The sequence below is a fragment of the Periplaneta americana genome, chromosome 16 (assembly GCF_040183065.1).
Source record: "Periplaneta americana isolate PAMFEO1 chromosome 16, P.americana_PAMFEO1_priV1, whole genome shotgun sequence".
In the NCBI taxonomy this organism is placed as follows: domain Eukaryota; kingdom Metazoa; phylum Arthropoda; class Insecta; order Blattodea; family Blattidae; genus Periplaneta; species Periplaneta americana.
The window spans coordinates 169,361,589-169,378,981 of record NC_091132.1 but is presented as its reverse complement, the minus strand read 5'-3'; the positions used below and the strand labels follow the sequence as shown (position 1 = coordinate 169,378,981).

Genomic DNA, 17,393 nt, shown 5'->3' with positions numbered 1-17,393 from the left:
TCGCTTCACTGATACAACAGTTCAAATAAGACAAATAATTACACCCTTATGCATAGTTATAAACAGAACTACATTTAAGCTAAACATTTCTAGTCTAAGGCCCTCTTACACGCTATTTTTTAATAATTTACAATTAAAACCTAGGAAGTAACTCGTCAGGCTAAATAAATACATGTCACCTTAAAAAATTAAATGTTAAATGTGACTTTAATTTTAATTTGCACTTTATACACAACGTTTTAAATTATTCTTGAATCTCCTTAAGGAAGGACAGCCCTCAAAGACCGCTGCAGGTAGGTCATTCCAACTATTTATAGTTCTATTTAAAAGTGAGAATTTACCTACACAGTGAGTCAAACCTAAGTTACCAGCGTTCCTACCGAGCTGTGAGGTTGCTTCTTGACGTGAGGAACATTTGGATTTCCCAGGATTTTAGTCCCTTTACGTCTGAGTTTTCTTCATCACTTGTTCTGCTTAGCTGGCACCGCAATTAGTAGACTTATTGGGCCATTATTTGTAGGTTACTTTTGTCTGCGTCAGGTTTGGAGATCATTACGACTGTGGCATGATTCTGTTGCTGGACATACCATGTTAAACGTAGGTCTCAGTGGCTGCTCCTGCATATCTCTTAAGAGGAGGAAAGAAGTCAACAGCGCAAAATGACACCATCTTGAGAGAAACATGCTACAAATTAGCCTACATGCATACATGTAAGACCAGGTAGTGTTGGAGTTGGCCTTCCTCCCTTTTGTATAGAAATAATCTGTTTTTGTAAACTGAGTTTCCTAAATTGTCCAAAATATAATATGTTTTCACTTCCATTCATTGTTGAATAATTGCACAAATTAACAATTACAAGAAAATTCACAACCTCGCAGCAATTTTCACGCACACTACAGCATCACACGTGTTGGAAGAGACTAGCTACTAACACGTAATGGAACCATTTTACGGAAATGAGAATGAGAAATAATCTATTAGGAAAGCTAGAAAACTGCACCCACCCACGTGGTCTGTGTTGCCACATGTACATTTTACAAGTTCAGTATCACATGCTTTTGAAGAATGTCACTTCTTGTAAAGTCATACTCCATTATTGTTCAAAGCTGCCAGTGGCCGATTAATTTTTTTATGTTAAAAATAATGTAGTTTGCAGTACTTTCAATTTCAAATATATTTGTGCAAAACTGACAACTTGGCTGTTGTCCTGTCTAGTAGATAATGAATGGAAGTGAATTTCAGAGGCCAAAAAGATCTGCGATACTAACTTAGCACTACTTCCTCTTTGTTTTATATAAATCCAACTTCAACTTTCAGATATCCTCGAAAGTTTCAAACCATGAATAGTAGCTTTTATAAAGTGTAATGAATAATATATTTTGATCTATAATTTTAAAAAAAGTTTACATGGTGTCTTTCATAGCTTTGCGTTAAAACTGTTTGTATTGTGTCTCCTCCTAGATGTGTTATAGTCTGGTTGAATGCAGCATCGTTAGATGGCAGCAGTAGCGAGCTTGCTGCAAGACCAGTCGGTTTCTCTTTCCTGCCCATGCGCTGATTCAGAGGAGGATCTCCTCCCTGTCCGTTCATTTACTTGCTTTCAAACTCTGCTTCTTTCCCTGGCCACTAGTGCGCTGTTGTCTATGTGTGTTAACTACAGTAAAGGAGGAATGATTGAGATTCCTCCACACAAACAATCTCGCATCCTTCTCACAGTTTTTAGTACATGATTGCGCGTCGTTTAAAACTCGATCAACCGAGGTTTTCTTATAGCTGTGAACTTAAAAATGATCAAATCTTCCTCGAATTTCAAGGCATATATTTTATTTGGTATTTACTTTCAAATCTACTTGTGAAACTTGGACTCTCACGTTGAGAGAGGAACAAAGATTAAGGTTGTTTGAGAATAAGGTTCTTAGGAAAATATTTGGGGCTAAGAGGGATGAAGTTACAGGAGAATGGAGAAAGTTACACAATGCAGAGCTGCACACATTGTATACTTCACCTGACATAATTAGGAACATTAAATCCAGACGTTTGAGATGGGCAGGACATGTAGCACGTATGGGCGAATCCAGAGATGCATATAGTGTGTTAGTTGGGAGGCCGGAGAGAAAAAGACCTTTGGGGAGGCCGAGACGTAGATGGGAAGATAATATTAAAATGGATTTGAGGGAGGTAGGATATGATGGTAGAGACTGGATTAATCTTGCACAGGATAGGGACCGATGGCGGGCTTATGTGAGGGCGGCAATGAACCTACGGGTTCCTTAAAAGCCAGTAGGTAAGTATTTACTTTCAAAAGAAGAAAAATGTGAGGAGGACGTTCCTCCCTTCCCTCCCATGAGGAACCGCCATTGGTAGGGCTGCATTTTAGAATTCTGAATGGGTGGTTTCCTATAACAATTTTCAAATCAAGTTTGAAGGATTTGATCATGGCCAAGAGCTATTCTCTTTGGAGGTGTCTTACTTTGAATGACTTGCCCTGGTGTAAAAAAGTTTCCTGATGTACTATATGATAACTGAAGAGACAGTGTTCAACTTTCATGAATTTGGATCAACTAGAATTGACTTGGGACTGCTCATGCAACAGTTCAGAGAAAACTTTTACTTTTTGTTCCTGGGTTGAAAACCATTAGTTCCAAAATTTCAGTGGAGGAATCTTCCTGCTAGTATGTTTTATGACAAACTTTGTTGTATCCCATAATGCTCCACCTTCTACAAATAAAGATTTCAAATCATTCTCCCTAGCAGCCACATGTTGGCTTCATAACACGCAGATTCTTGTTCCAGCAAGTAGCATTATAATGACTTTCCCCTCCCTCTTCCCAATTTCCATAGTTTTCAACATCGACCTCTCATTACTGGCACAGATTTCAAGCTGTGAGCACGCATTTGTTTCTCTGTTATAAAGAGTTGTGGACCCACATCTGCAGTTGTATACAGCTACTGTATTCAGCATTTCTTGGTGAAGTGTTTTGCAACTAAGGATGAAAATGAGATTGATGATGATGATGATGATGATGATGATGATGATGATGACGATGATGATGACGACGACGACGATGATGATGATAACCTTAAAACTACTGAAAGACACTTCAGTCTCAATGTTCTGTGAACACTAAGTAGTCCACACCTGTGGAGTAACGGTTAGCGCGTCTAGTCGTGAAACTAGATGGCCCAGGTTCGATTCCCGGTCGGGGCAAGTTACCTGGTTGAGGTTTTTTCCGGGGTTTTCCCTCAACCCAATATGAGCAAATGCTGGGTAACTTTCGGTGTTGGACCCCGGTCTCATTTCACTGTCATCACCTTCATCTCATTCAGACGCTAAATAACCTAGATGTTGATAAAATAACCTAATAAAAAAATATCAAGAATTAGCTTATCAATACAGTAAGAATGGTGTGTGCCTAGCTAAAAATATATTATAACCGTATTTTACTTGTATTTTTAAATACATATATGCAGCATAAGATGTTATGTTAAGTAAAATGTAAAATATTTGATGATGATGATGATTTGCTGGGATGCCATAGGGGAACTATAGCTCCCAGAGAAAACCACTGTGTTACCTGGACCTTGAGCTTACCCAACACAAGTTATAAATCCAGTACACTGGGGAGTCGATCCCGGGTCCAGAGGATTACAAGTTCAATGACCTAGCCACTTTACCACCGTGGCAATCAAATGTAAAATATAAAATGCAAAATTAAAAAGAAGTCGTGTGTAGGACTAAAAGCATTCAGTTTCTTTATTAGAGCTGATAATCCTAGTAGACTACTGTGTCCAGTTTTGTCCGTTTGTCAAATTGATGTCAGTATAAAAATGTCCGGTTTTTTTGGATTTTGGCGTTGGCAACTCTATTTTCAATGCCTAATATTTCGCGTATAACTTTATTGTTAAATCGGGAGCATTAGATAGGTACTTACATGTTTCATTACGTTATTTTATTTTTCGTCGACATACCGTAGACATGAATAATTTCGAGGGAAAAATTGTTCCGGGCCCGGGTATCGAATCCGGGACCTTTGGTTAAACGTACCAACGCTCTACCAACTGAGCTACCCGAGAATTCTACCAGACACCGATCCAGTTTTTCCTTTATACCCACAGACCTCAAAGTGGGCTGACAACCGTCAAGCAACCAACATTGAGTACACACTAACTCTGTGTGACTTAAATTTGGTTTTCTGTTAACGAACAGTGACGTGTATTATGCAAATCAAACAATTTTCCCCTCGAAATTATTCAAATCAGCTTTACAGGGAGTTATACCTGAAAGCTTGATTTGCATACCGTATACATGCTAAGTTACTTGAAATAGTAGCTGAAGTTCATGTGTTGAATGTGTGAGGATTCTTAGTCCTGTGTTGCACATTTGGCTAGTATGTAATTCAGCTCTGGCAAATGAGTTAAATAGACCTATTTGTTTAGATCCTGCAATAAATAATGTGGATAATCTGCAAGTACGTGATTAGGCATTCGGTGAACAAAACAGGCTGATGTGTTGCATTGATAGTAGCACAGAAGGTACCTACTGTAGACTTACTATCATAAGGAAATCATATGTAGTTCAAAACAAGGATCCTTTTCAGTCAACAAAATGTTTTTCGATATGTGACTGAATAGCAACGCTTAAGTGTAATTTACTCTTATTATTATTATTATTATTATTATTATTATTATTATTATTATTAGCTTATTTACGAAGCTTTATAACTGCGATGGTTATATAGCGTCTGAGTGAGATGAAGACGATAATGTCTGCAAAATGAGTCCACGGTCTAACATATTTGGTTTTAATGGGTTAGGGAAAACCCAAGAACCTGCCCCAAAAAGGATTTGAATCCGGGTCCGCACTGTTACTTTCAGACAAGCTAACCATTACATCACAGCAATGTACATTATTATTATTATTATTATTATTTTAAATTATTTAGTAGGAGTAGTGAAGTTCAGACTTGTTTTCGTACAGTTCACTAAACAACAATAGTTGTTTTTGTTGATTTTTTTTTCTTTTATAATTTAATACCGGTAGCTCAGCGAATAGGGATTATAAAGAATGGACACTTCACGTCGGTACCTTTGATGTAGCCGGACTGATTTCAATGACCTTCAAGCCAGCTAAAGCGTGAGATTCTGCTTTCTCCCTAGAGTTGGCGCTGACATCACACCAGCTAGCAGTCGACACAGCGGAAATATAACACATATAATTGATAAATCTAGGTACATTATGTACTCAAATAAAATAAATTGGATCCATAAAATAATAAATCCGTTACTAACTGTAATGTCTAGACTCTAGAGTTCCTTTATAATGACAGTTGACACGTTGACCCCCAACAACAATTAAAATATGTAATGATTTGATAGCGCTGAAAATGGAAAAACAAAACTCTTACGAGAAGTAAAACCATATACCTATATTATATTATATACAAATATTAAACGAATTCGATACGTAATTTTATAATATAATTTATGATATCTGAAATATAAGATATTATTATTACAACTAGTTTCTCACTGAGAAATAAGGAAAAGCTGTTAACTTGAATTTATTTGAAGCAAAGCGTTACTGGATTATGCAATAAGGTTGGCGATGTTTGGGTCCTGTACACAGTCTACTATATAGTAGACTGTGGTCCTGTGTCTCAACTCTATTCTCAATTATTATCTTAGCGTATGCTCGATTACACTAACCTCTAGCGCTTGAAAGTGGAACTAAACGCTGGCGCACAGAGAAACAAAACCGTTGCTTACGGGATTACACAAGCTGGCGCATAGCACGATCGAGAGTAGGTCTCTGTGAGTCATGACAATTTCTGCCGCTAGGTTCGCCTCTCTGCCCTATGAAATGATGAATAGTACCATTACAAAGCATTGTGCATCGTGAAAATAGTTCGATTAATTGTGCATTACTGATTGAGTACGAATATTATAAATATGCCAAGCATATTACAGTGTTATTTGAAGTTTGTTCAGCTAAGTTATATTCGAAAATTGTCTGTGTTTTGCTATGTGAAGAACTCGGTACCAACAGGTCATATCTTTATAGGTTAAGGTAAATGTCAAAGTTCTCTCATATAACAAGCAATGCTATGTTAAAAGTGGCGAATTGCATTTTCCGACTCTCGAATGATGTAACCCGAAATGTAAAATAATTTCATGCATTGTTTCACTTGCCAAGCATTACTGATATAGGCCTAATGAAAATGTGAACGACGTGATGTAAACATTGAAGATAATGTTGTTACTGTTTTCCCTTTCTCTTTTATAAAATACCGACAAAAGTAATGAATTATCTTCATGCTGTACTTATTAGGTAATTAATGTGTATTTGTCTGTATTTTAGACCTGTGTATTGTTACGTAATTTTCAGTGAATTAGGTTAGAGAACTTAACAAGGTTAGTATGAGATTGGGTAATGCACCTCAAACTGTAACTAATAATGGCTGCTGCCGAAATAGGCTGAGGTGGTTATCGTGTGAAACAAATTATATCTGGAATATCTAGTTTTATTATATACGGATACGTAAAGTTTTTTTTTGTTTTTGTTGTAGCATGTGTTTGTAATTTTGTGAGGTTATGTCTAGCCTAATTTATTTTTATTCTTGTATCATTATCAATACATTAATTTATTTTATATTCATTTCAGGTGTTACATCTATGGTGGCAACTCTACTTATGTTAGGATATGAAGTAACAATATATAGGCTATTCAACTTCATCATTTGCTAAAAATTAAAGAAAACTGTATGTGTTCGACTCATTCCACCGTCATTTCTTCTTATGTATGTGAACCACGTTCGTTCTAAAAGTGCTACAATAAATGAACACTATAGACAACGTGATGGAACAATTTACAAGTTACTGTTAAAATGCTCAACATTTTCAAGTGGTGCTATACCCATTGTTTCAAAATGTACATACATATTTTTACATTTCTATAAGTGGTGTCAAATTATTTCAGCATATTTGTAAATTCTTCAAAATTAATTTTTCTAATTAATACCATAAAGGGTAATTTCATAGAAGACGGGCACCTGGTTGGATGTACTAAGTATTACCAACTTTTTTACTTTAAAGTTAAATGTTAGTGATTTTTAGTGACTTTTATATGTTAGTTCTAGGTTTTTATACGAGGTGTCGCATTGATGATGTTTCAATTTGATTGGTTATAGTTGTCATTTGTTCTAGAATTTTCGTTAATTTTGAATGGGTAATGACGTTGTTGATTGTTCTTGGTTGTTTGAAGTGAGTGGTGTTATGCTGTTTTGCTGGCTAAAGGGTAATTTCCTAGAAGACGGGCAAAATCCAACATGGCTGACGAAAACTACCAAAACGTTCTGCCAACTATGAAGTTCAAATGTCACCAAACATTACAAAATCAAAGATGGAAAATCAAACATATATTCATATTTTTAAGGAAGAAAAAGCCCTTCAAAAAATGAAAATACGTTTAATTTTTCATCTTTGATTTTTATGGTGTTTGGTGGCATTTGCACTTCAAAGTTGGTAGTACTTTTCTGGCAGTTTTCGTCCGCACTTTACCCCCACAAATCACTAAAACACAAAACAAAACAATAATTTATCACCTAATCAAACAAAATTCAATCCTCATTGGCGTCTTCAAAGACAACCACTTCACTTGCATTATGACACAGGCTTCAAGGCAATCTAAACTTAAAGCATGCAGCCAACAAAGAACTAAACCACCACTTTGTCGTACAGTTAAGTTCACATAACTAAACCATGTATTTACACAAAATGAAATTCTCTTTGAACTCTTATTACACCTTAACTTGTACGGAAAATTCAATGAACAATTCCTTGGAATCACAGGAACAGTTTTCTCGTCAACAATCGACACAATTTTTATTCACCAGCGAAAGAACTGAACCAAAATCGACATAAAATTTAATACTCTGTTCTATGTTCACACATCTTTCACAGATATCATAAAATGACAAACTTTCAATAGCTTTACCCATCAGGCACAATATAACACCACTCACGTCAAACAACCAAGAACAACTTACTGACGTCATTATCCATTCAAAATTAACGAAAATTCTAGAACACATGATGACAACTATAACCAATCAAATCGAAAGAAAATCATAAAATGACAAACTTCCAATAGCTTTAGCCAGCAAAACAGTATAATACCACTCACGTCAAACAACCAAGAACAATTGACAACGTCATTACCCATTCAAAATTAACGAAAATTCTAGAACAAATGACAACTATAACCAATCAAATTGAAACATCATCAATGCGACACCTAGTATAAAAACCTAGAACTAACATATAAAAGTTACTAAAAATCACTAACATTTAACTCTAAAGTAAAAAAGTTGGTAATACTTAGTACATCCAACCAGGTGCCCGTCTTCTATGAAATTACCGGCTAAAGCTATTGGAAGTTTGTCATTTTATGATTTTCCTTCGATTTCAATGGTTATAGTTGTCATCATGTGTTCTAGAATTTTCGTTAATTTTGAATGGATAATGACGTCAGTAAGTTGTTCTTGGTTGTTTGACGTGAGTGGTGTTAAATTGTGTCTGATGGGTAAACCTATTGAAAGTTTGTCATTTTATGATATTTGTGAAAGATGTGTGAACATAGAACAGAGTATTACATTTTATGTCGATTTTGGTTCAGTTCTTTCGCTGGTGAATAAAAATTGTATCGATTGTTGACGAGAAAACTGTTCCTGTGATTCCAAGGAATTGTTCATTGAATTCTCCATACAAGTTAAGGTGTAATAAGAGTTCAAAGAGAATTTCATTTTGTGTAAATACATGGTTTAGTTATGTGAACTTAACTGTACGACAAAGTGGTGGTTTAGTTCTTTGTTGGCTGCATGCTTTAAGTTCAGATTGCCTTGAAGCCTGTGTCATAATGCAAGTGAAGTGGTTGTCTTTGAAGACGTCAATGAGGATTGAATTTTGTTTGATTAGGTGATAAAATATTGTTTTGTTTTGTGTTTTAGTGATTTGTGGGGGTAAAGTGCGGGCGAAAACTGCCAGAAAAGTACTACCAACTATGAAGTTCAAATGCCACCAAACACCATAAAAATCAAAGATGAAAAATTAAACATATTTTCATTTTTTGAAAGGCTTTTTCTTTCTTAAAAATATGAATATATGTTTAATTTTCCATCTTTGATTTTGTAATGTTTGGTGACATTTGAACTTCATAGTTGGCAGAACGTTTTGGTAGTTTTCGTCAGCCATGTTGGATTTTGCCCGTCTTCTAGGAAATTACCCCATAAAGTAATGAAATAATATAGCCTAGGCCTATATGTGATTTTATACTACCGGTATTGATGTTGATCTTGGTAAATTAATCCAATTTCACAGTGTTGTCTTTTGTATTGTGGTTAATAACAATTATAACAGTATGTACGTGGAAATGTTTTTAAAATAATAAATTCTAGCTCATGATTTTAAGTGGTCGTTTCAATGGGAGGTTATATTGGAAAGATGATCACAAATGGATAATTTACTGCAAGATACAAGAACTGAATATAAGTGAGTGTTCCGTTGAAAGTGAAAGTGAAAATTTCGTTTTACAAGAGCTAAGTAGGCGTACACGCACTAAAATACTACAGCGTTTACTATTACTATGCTCAATAGATTAATCAGTAGGCCTATAGAAATGTTTTCACCACTGCAAGAAAAAATCGCGCAATAATTATACTTCTCAGTTATTGTGACGTCCGTATTTTTTTTAAAAAGAGAGGGAAAAGTTAGGCCTTCTTGCAAATGCGTAATTATGAATTCAAGGAAATTAAAGATAATGCAGTACCTTAACTAGTTGCAATATCTTATTTAATAACAATATTAATAATATTAGGTGAAAAGGGTGGGCTATAGTGCGTATATGTAAGATGTCAAGTTAATTTATTTATAATGTTTGGTGTATGAACTGAAGTACAGAGCAGACAGTCCCTCAGTTTATATGTAATATGTTTTAATATCAAGAATGACAGCCTTTTATTGTAATATAATTGAGGAGTAGAAGTTTGTAAATTACGTCTATTGTCCATAAAATATTGTACGAAGCATTTAATAAGCAATGGTGAGTCCTTTAAATGTCCCAAATGTCAATGTCTTTTAAGTGTTCTGCTATGAATATATAGGGCAGAACAGCGCTCCGAGCGGCGGAATTGGCATTACGAGGGAACCACTTCAGACTCGTTTTTCAAGCTCTATGCGCCAGCTTGTATAATCTCGTAAGCAACGAACAAAACACAGGAAAATTCGATCAGTGTCCATTCTTTATAATCCCTATTCGCTGGGTAGCTCTTTCAAGAAGCAAAGATTATTCATACCGCTGAACCCCGCTTGCAATGTCCTACTCGACTTAACCTAACATAAACAAAAGGTGAATGTTACTTATGTCCCGCGTAATATAGGAGACATAGGCCAGTTTTACACTAATCCTGAACATCTTGACGGGATAATAAAAATCTAAACTAACCTAACCTAACCTAAGTGCGTCGGTGTCTATTCCAAAATCGGGGGAAGTCGCTCAACGCTCCTTTAACCAATATTCGTTCAGTGGGCGGTAGATACTCTACATTGGCCTTAAAACGATATGCTATTGTACCAAAATTCACGTAAAAGAAGATAAGTACATCCTAAAGGGAAATGAACATAAATCTAAACCAACTTTAACGAGAATCACGACCCACACATTGAAAACCGTTATGGGTTCTATCAGGACCGCCTATATTACCGGACCTGACGCTGTAAGCGGAAGTAAACAAACATGGTGGACAATAGAGTGGTAACGCAACTGTGAAAGTATACGTACTTCATGTGAATGTTTATTGTATTTCTTGTACCATTTGCCTCTAGTGTAATCGTTGAAGGGTTTATAAGTTAGTATATAATAATAGAATTGTGACATTATAATTAATATGAATTGTTTTCGTAGAGAAAGCTTGAAAGTGTTATGTTGTTAATGTTAAAATGCCTCGCACGTGTAGTGTACCAGGTTGCAAATCGAATTACGATAAAGAAAGTCCGTTTGTACATGTATTTTTGTTTCCAAAAGATAAATATTTAAGGGATAAGTGGACAAGAAGCATCCATCGTGAACATTTTACCCCAACAAACAACTCAGTGATTTGCATAAAACATTTTGATTCTGATTTTGTTATCAGAGAAGATAAATTTCCATGTGCGGACGGTTCGTTTATAACTGTGCCTAGAAAAAAGTTGAAACTTCAAGAGGGAGCATATCCTACAATTTTTGAAAATCTACCTTCTTATTTAACTAAGCAATTGCCACAGAAAAGAAAAGAACCCAGTCAACGTTTAGCTACTGTCGTAGCACGTGACAAACAGCAGTTCGAAGAATGGAATGAAAGGAACAACATAATTGAATATCAAGAATTTAAGAGTCAGGTGAGCAACAGAAAAGATTATGTACTATTATGCAAAATTGAGGACAACTGCTTTACATAAGTACCAAAAGTAGCTGTTTCCATTAAGATTTCATCAGCTCTGAAAGTCCAGGTTTTTCATAATAACATGAGCCTTGCCAACAGTAAGTTTCTCTGGTGTATGAAGGAATGTGTGATAAATGGAGCACATTTGATTGCCTGTTGAGCCATTTAAAATCTTTTAAATTTGAAGATATGGACACTAAGGAAAAGTTGTCTGTTTTATCAAGTTGCTTTCAAAATACTGACGTAGACACTTTTGAACAAAAAGGTCAGAATAAACTGAAATTTTTGCAAGAACAGTTAGAGCTAGCATTAAGTACACAGCCGAGGTATTCGTCGCAGACTTTGGTGTGGGCATATACATTTTTTTTATTCTTTTCCTGTTGCATATCATTTTGTACAATCAAGTAAGATGTTAACACTGCCACATCCTTCCTATTTAAGAAGACTTTTGTGTACAATGGGGACAAATAACTCTGGGATAAATTCTTCCCAAGTTTCATACTTACGAGAAAAATGTAAATTGCTTGAGGAACATGGGAAGATAGTTACCATAATGTTAGACGAAATTTATGTAACACCTAAACTGAGCTACAAGGGTGGTAAAATAGAAGGACTTGCAGTAAATGAAGGCAAGGAACTTGACATTGCCTCTACAATTCAAGTTTTTATGATATCTTCACCTTTGTCCAGTAATGCAGATGCCATTGCCCTCTTTCCGATAAAGAATTTAACTAGTGTGTCGTTGTATGATATGACTTGTGAAGTTTTGAATGTACTGGAAAACTGTGGTTACATATCTCTGTGGCTTATATCAGACAACAATCGCGTGAACAAAGGTATGTTTCAGCATATGTGTCAGTGGCGGCTCCTGTATATTTCTTAAGAGGAGGAAAGAAGTTAACAGCACGAAATGACACCTTCTTGAATGAAACATGCTACAAATTAGCCTACATGCATACATGTAAGACCAGGTAGTGTTGGGGTTGGCCTTCCCTTCTGTATAGCAATAATCTGTTCTTGTAAACTGAGTTTCCTAAATTGCCCAAAATATAATTTGTTTTCATTTCCATTCATTGCTGAATAATTGCGCAAATTAACAATTACAAGGAAATTCACAACCTCGCAGCATTTTTCGAGCACACTACAGCATCACACGTGTTGGAAGAGACTAGCTACTAACTCGTAACTGGAACCATTTTACGGAAATGGAAATGGGAAATAATGTGAGGAAAGCGAGAACACTGCACCCACCCACGTGGTCTGTGTTGCCACATGTACATTTTACAAGTTCAGTATCACATACTTTTGAAGAATGTCAGTTCTTGTAAACTCATACTATCATTATTGTTCAAAGCTGCCAGTGGCCAATTAATTTTCTATGTTAAAATGATATAGTTTGGAGTTTCAAATATAAGTACAAAACTGACAACTTAGCTGTTGCCCTGCCTAGTAAACAATGAATAGAAGTGAATTTCAGGGGCCAACTACGTAGAACTACTTCCTCTTTGTTTTACATAAACCCGACTTTAACTTTCAAATATCCACGAAAGTTTCAAACCATTAATAGTAGGCTATATAAAGTGCAATGAATAATATTTTTGATTTATAATTTAAAAAAAATTTACATGGTGTCTTTCATAGCGTTGTGTTAAAATTGTTTTTGTTGTGTCTCCTCCTAGATGTGTTATAGTCCTGTTGAATGCAACATCGTTAGGTGGCAGCGGTAGCGTGCTTGCTGCACGACCAGTCGGTTTCTATTTCCCGCCCATGCGCTGATTCAGAGGAGGATCTCCTCCCTCTCCGTCCATTTACTTGCTTTAAAACTCTGCTTCTTTCTCTGGCCGCTAGTGCGCTGTTGTCTATGTGTGTTAACTGCAGTAGAGGAGGAATGGAGTGCCTTTCCTCCACACAAACAATCTCGCATCTTTCTCACAGTTTTCTACAGCACATGAGCGCGCGTCGTTTAAAACTCGATCAACCGAGGTTTTCTTATAGCTGTGAACTTAAAAATTATCGAATCTTCCTGGAATTTCAAGGCACATATTTTATTTGGTATTTACTTTCAAAAGAAGAAAATGTGAGGAGGACGTTCCTCCCTTCCCTCCCCCGAGGAACCGCCTCTGATATGTGTGGAGGCTCTTTGAAAACTAGTGTAAAGAATCCAGCAAATAATGAAAGGAATCTCTTTTTACTATTCGATTCTGAGCATTTGTTAAAATGTATTAGAAATAATAGGTTGAATACCCAAAGCCAGGTATTCCATATTCCAGAGATGGACCATGTTCTGTCAGTAATTCCAGCAGGTTGGATAACCGAACCCAGTAGTGAGTGTCCTACATCATCCTTCTCTTGTACCTATTTTACAAAAGAAGCTAGGTTAAATGATCTGATAAAGCTTTATGAATCAGAGCGAAGTTCTTTAAGCAAAGAAGCCCCTGCACTAACAAGAAAAGCTCTCTATCCATCATCCTTTGAAAAGCAGAATGTGTCCTTGGCATTAAAAGTATTCAGTGAGGAGGACATTGTTGCCCTAGAACGAAAGAACGCAGAAATTTGCTGCTCCGATGGAACAATAAATTTTATAATGCTCATTCTTCAGTAGTGGAAAGTTGTCGATGTTAAGAACCCATTTAAAGGGAAGCACTTAAGGGATTCCGATTGTGATCCCATTCAGGGACCTGAGGATCCAAAAGTTAGATTTTTAGAGCAGTTTTTACAGTTTTTAAAGGTTTGGCAATCTTCAGCAATGAATGGGAAGCTCTCAAATGACACTCATACTGCACTGGCACATATGTGTAAATACATATTCCATGAACTGAAATGGAAGTATGTACTGCTGGGAAAATTTCAGACGGACAAGTTGGAGGGCAGATTTGGACAGTACCGTCAGATGAGTGGTGGTAATTATCATGTTTCAGCAGAGCAGGTTCTAGAATCAGAAAGAAAATTGAAACTTTGTAGTGTTCTAAGGATGAAATCAGCATCGTCAATAACATCCTTTGTATCAGCTTGTTCAGATATGAATACCCGTGCTGTCCAAAATGTACCAGACAGTGTCTTGAATAAGTTTGATGGTGCATTAGAACATCAGCATACAGTTGAAATTGACAGAAGTACACAGGAAATTCTAATCTGCATTGGTAGCTATGTTGCCCATAGTGTACTTAACTCGTTAGGATCGAATACAAAAAATGTGTATCATGTATGTCAACTTTGTCTATAGCCAGGGACTTGATAATTGAAAACAATAGGCCTACAATATTTTCTTATTTTGATGCCTTAAACCTTGGTGGTCTGAAATGCCCTTCTGATTTCGTTGTTAGTTTATGTACACTTGTGTATAAACTATTTAACATTTTACTAAGCGAAACATTTGAAAATGACTTCTTACAGTTGAATTGTCACAGAAAGCTTGTCATCAATTTAGCAATGGCTTTCTTTGAATTGAATACCACAGATTTTGATGTAATGTGTAAATGTGAAATGATTTTAAGAAAACTAGCAGTGAAGTGCAGCAAGGTACTGGCCAACATGTTCATTAACAACTAGCCGTACCCGTGCGCTCCGCTGCACCCATTAGAAATAAATATTTAGTAATTACGTAATTAAAATAGGACATTTGATCCAGGGAACATTCGTGTTTGATAGAAGGACAAATCGTTTAATATGTTACTTAATTTAAATTTGGTGCAATGACAATTACTTTAACATGTTTCTTAAATTTTATTACATGCAACCATAATTTAATGAACATTCACATCATTTAGATTTAATGTGTATACTTTATTTTATTTGCTATATGTTTCCATTGAATTATGGTAATAACTTAATTTTAACCCTTGTTTTCTACGTCTTCAGTAAATGGCGCTTGTCCCACTATGGTTCTGAACCCTTCAAATAACTTAAATAACTTATATTATATTATATTATATTATATTATATTATATTATACTTACTTACTTACAAATAGATTTTAAGGAACCCGAAGGTTCATTGCCGCCCTCACATAAGCCCGCCATTGGTCCCTATCCTAAGCAAGATTAATCCAGTCTATATCATCATATCCCACCTCCCTCAAATCCATTTTAATATTATCCTCCTATCTACGTCTCGGCATTCCCAAAGGTCTTTTTCCCTCCGGCCTCCCAACTAACACTCTATATGCATTTCTGGATTCGCCCATACGTGCTACATGCCCTGCCCATCTCAAACGTCTGGATTTAATGTTCCTAATTATGTCAGGTGAAGAATACAATGCGTGCAGTTCTGTGTTGTGTAACTTTCTCCATTCTCCTGTTAATTCATCCCTCTTAGCCCCAAATATTTTCCTAAGAACCTTATTCTCAAACACCCTTAACCTATGTTCCTCTCTCAAAGTGAGAGTCCAAGTTTCACAACCATACAGAACAACCGGTAATATAACTGTTTTATAAATTCTAACTTTCAGATTTTTGGACAGCAGACTAGATGATAAGAGCTTCTCAACCGAATAATAACACGCATTTCCCATATTTATTCTGCGTTTAATTTCCTCCCGAGTGTCATTTATATTTGTTACCGTTGCTCCAAGATATTTGAATTTTTCCACCTCTTCGAAGGATAAATCTCCAATTTTTATATTTCCATTTGGTACAATATTCTGGTCACGAGACATAATCATATACTTTGTCTTTTCGGGATTTACTTCCAAACCTATCTCTTTACTTGCTTCCAGTAAAATTCCCGTGTTTTCCCTAATTGTTTGTGGATTTTCTCCTAACATATTCACGTCATCTGCATAGACAAGCAGCTGATGTAACCCGTTCAATTCCAAGCCCTCTCTGTTATCTTGGACTTTCCTAATGGCATACTCTAGAGCAAAGTTAAAAAGTAAAGGTGATAGCGCATCTCCTTGCTTTAGCCCGCAGTGAATTGGAAGCGCATCTGACAGAAACTGACCTATACGAACTCTGGTGTAAGTTTCACTGAGACACATTTTAATTAATTGAACTAGTTTCTTGGGAATACCAAATTCAATAAGAATATCATATAAAACTTCTCTCTTAACTGAGTCATATGCCTTTTTGAAATCTATGAATAACTGATGCACTGTACCCTTATACTCCCATTTTTTCTCCATTATCTGTCGAATACAAAACATCTGGTCAATAGTTGATCTATTACGCCTAAAACCACACTGATGATCCCCAATAATTTCATCTACATATGGAGTTAATCTTCTTAAAAGAATATTGGACAAAATTTTGTACGACGTTAACAAAAGTGATATTCCTCGAAAGTTACTACAGTTAGTCTTGTCCCCCTTCTTAAAGATAGGTACGATTATGGACTCCTTCCATTGTTCTGGTACAATCTCCTTTTCCCAAATAGCAAGTACAAGCTTATAAATTTCTTTAGATAATGCGCTTCCACCCTTTTGTATTAATTCTGCTGGAATTTAATCGATACCTGGAGACGTCGTAAAATAAGCCTCTAAAATAAAAAAAATATAAATAAATAAAAACACGATTCAATTGAGCATAGTTAAAATTTGGATTACAAAATAATGGAATGCTAAGCTAACATACTATTACTGCATACTAAATCAATACACTCTCGTTGTTCGTTAATTCTCTGAGATTAAAATGAATGTGTAACTTACATAAACATTATTTTAAGAAATACAGGAAACGAATATACAGAATAGCCTATCAAGTTTTCTATGCATAAGAAGCTATTTTAATCTTACCTGTCCTCGATTCACTCACAAGTTACTGTAATAACATTATAGCATTATGTCCATCTGGTGCAACTACACTTTCAAATGGTGAAATAATAATTAATTATACAAATCGGTTAATTTAGCTTCCGATAGTACTTCATACAAACACAGAAACATTGTCTGTAGGCTATGTTTCGATTGTTGTTGTCCAAGGCCCC

The 17,393-nt window shown here is 35.8% G+C and overlaps 1 protein-coding gene across 3 annotated transcripts in view; it reads left to right on the top strand.

Annotated features, from left to right (window-relative positions):
* Window positions 1-17,393, top strand: part of LOC138691879 (zinc finger protein ZFP2-like) — a 59,034-nt gene that overhangs the window by 17,746 nt on the left and 23,895 nt on the right. Inside the window, exon 1 of one of the 3 annotated variants that reach the window (XM_069814445.1) lies at window positions 10,788-11,430. The exons of 1 other annotated variant lie outside the window; for it this stretch is intronic. In XM_069814445.1, the coding sequence (XP_069670546.1) occupies window positions 10,993-11,430 (438 nt within the window). In that variant the 5' untranslated portion in view covers window positions 10,788-10,992. Of the gene's footprint in view, window positions 1-10,787; window positions 11,431-17,393 lie in introns of those variants that run through there. One more of the 3 variants, XM_069814446.1, reaches the window with a different exon arrangement.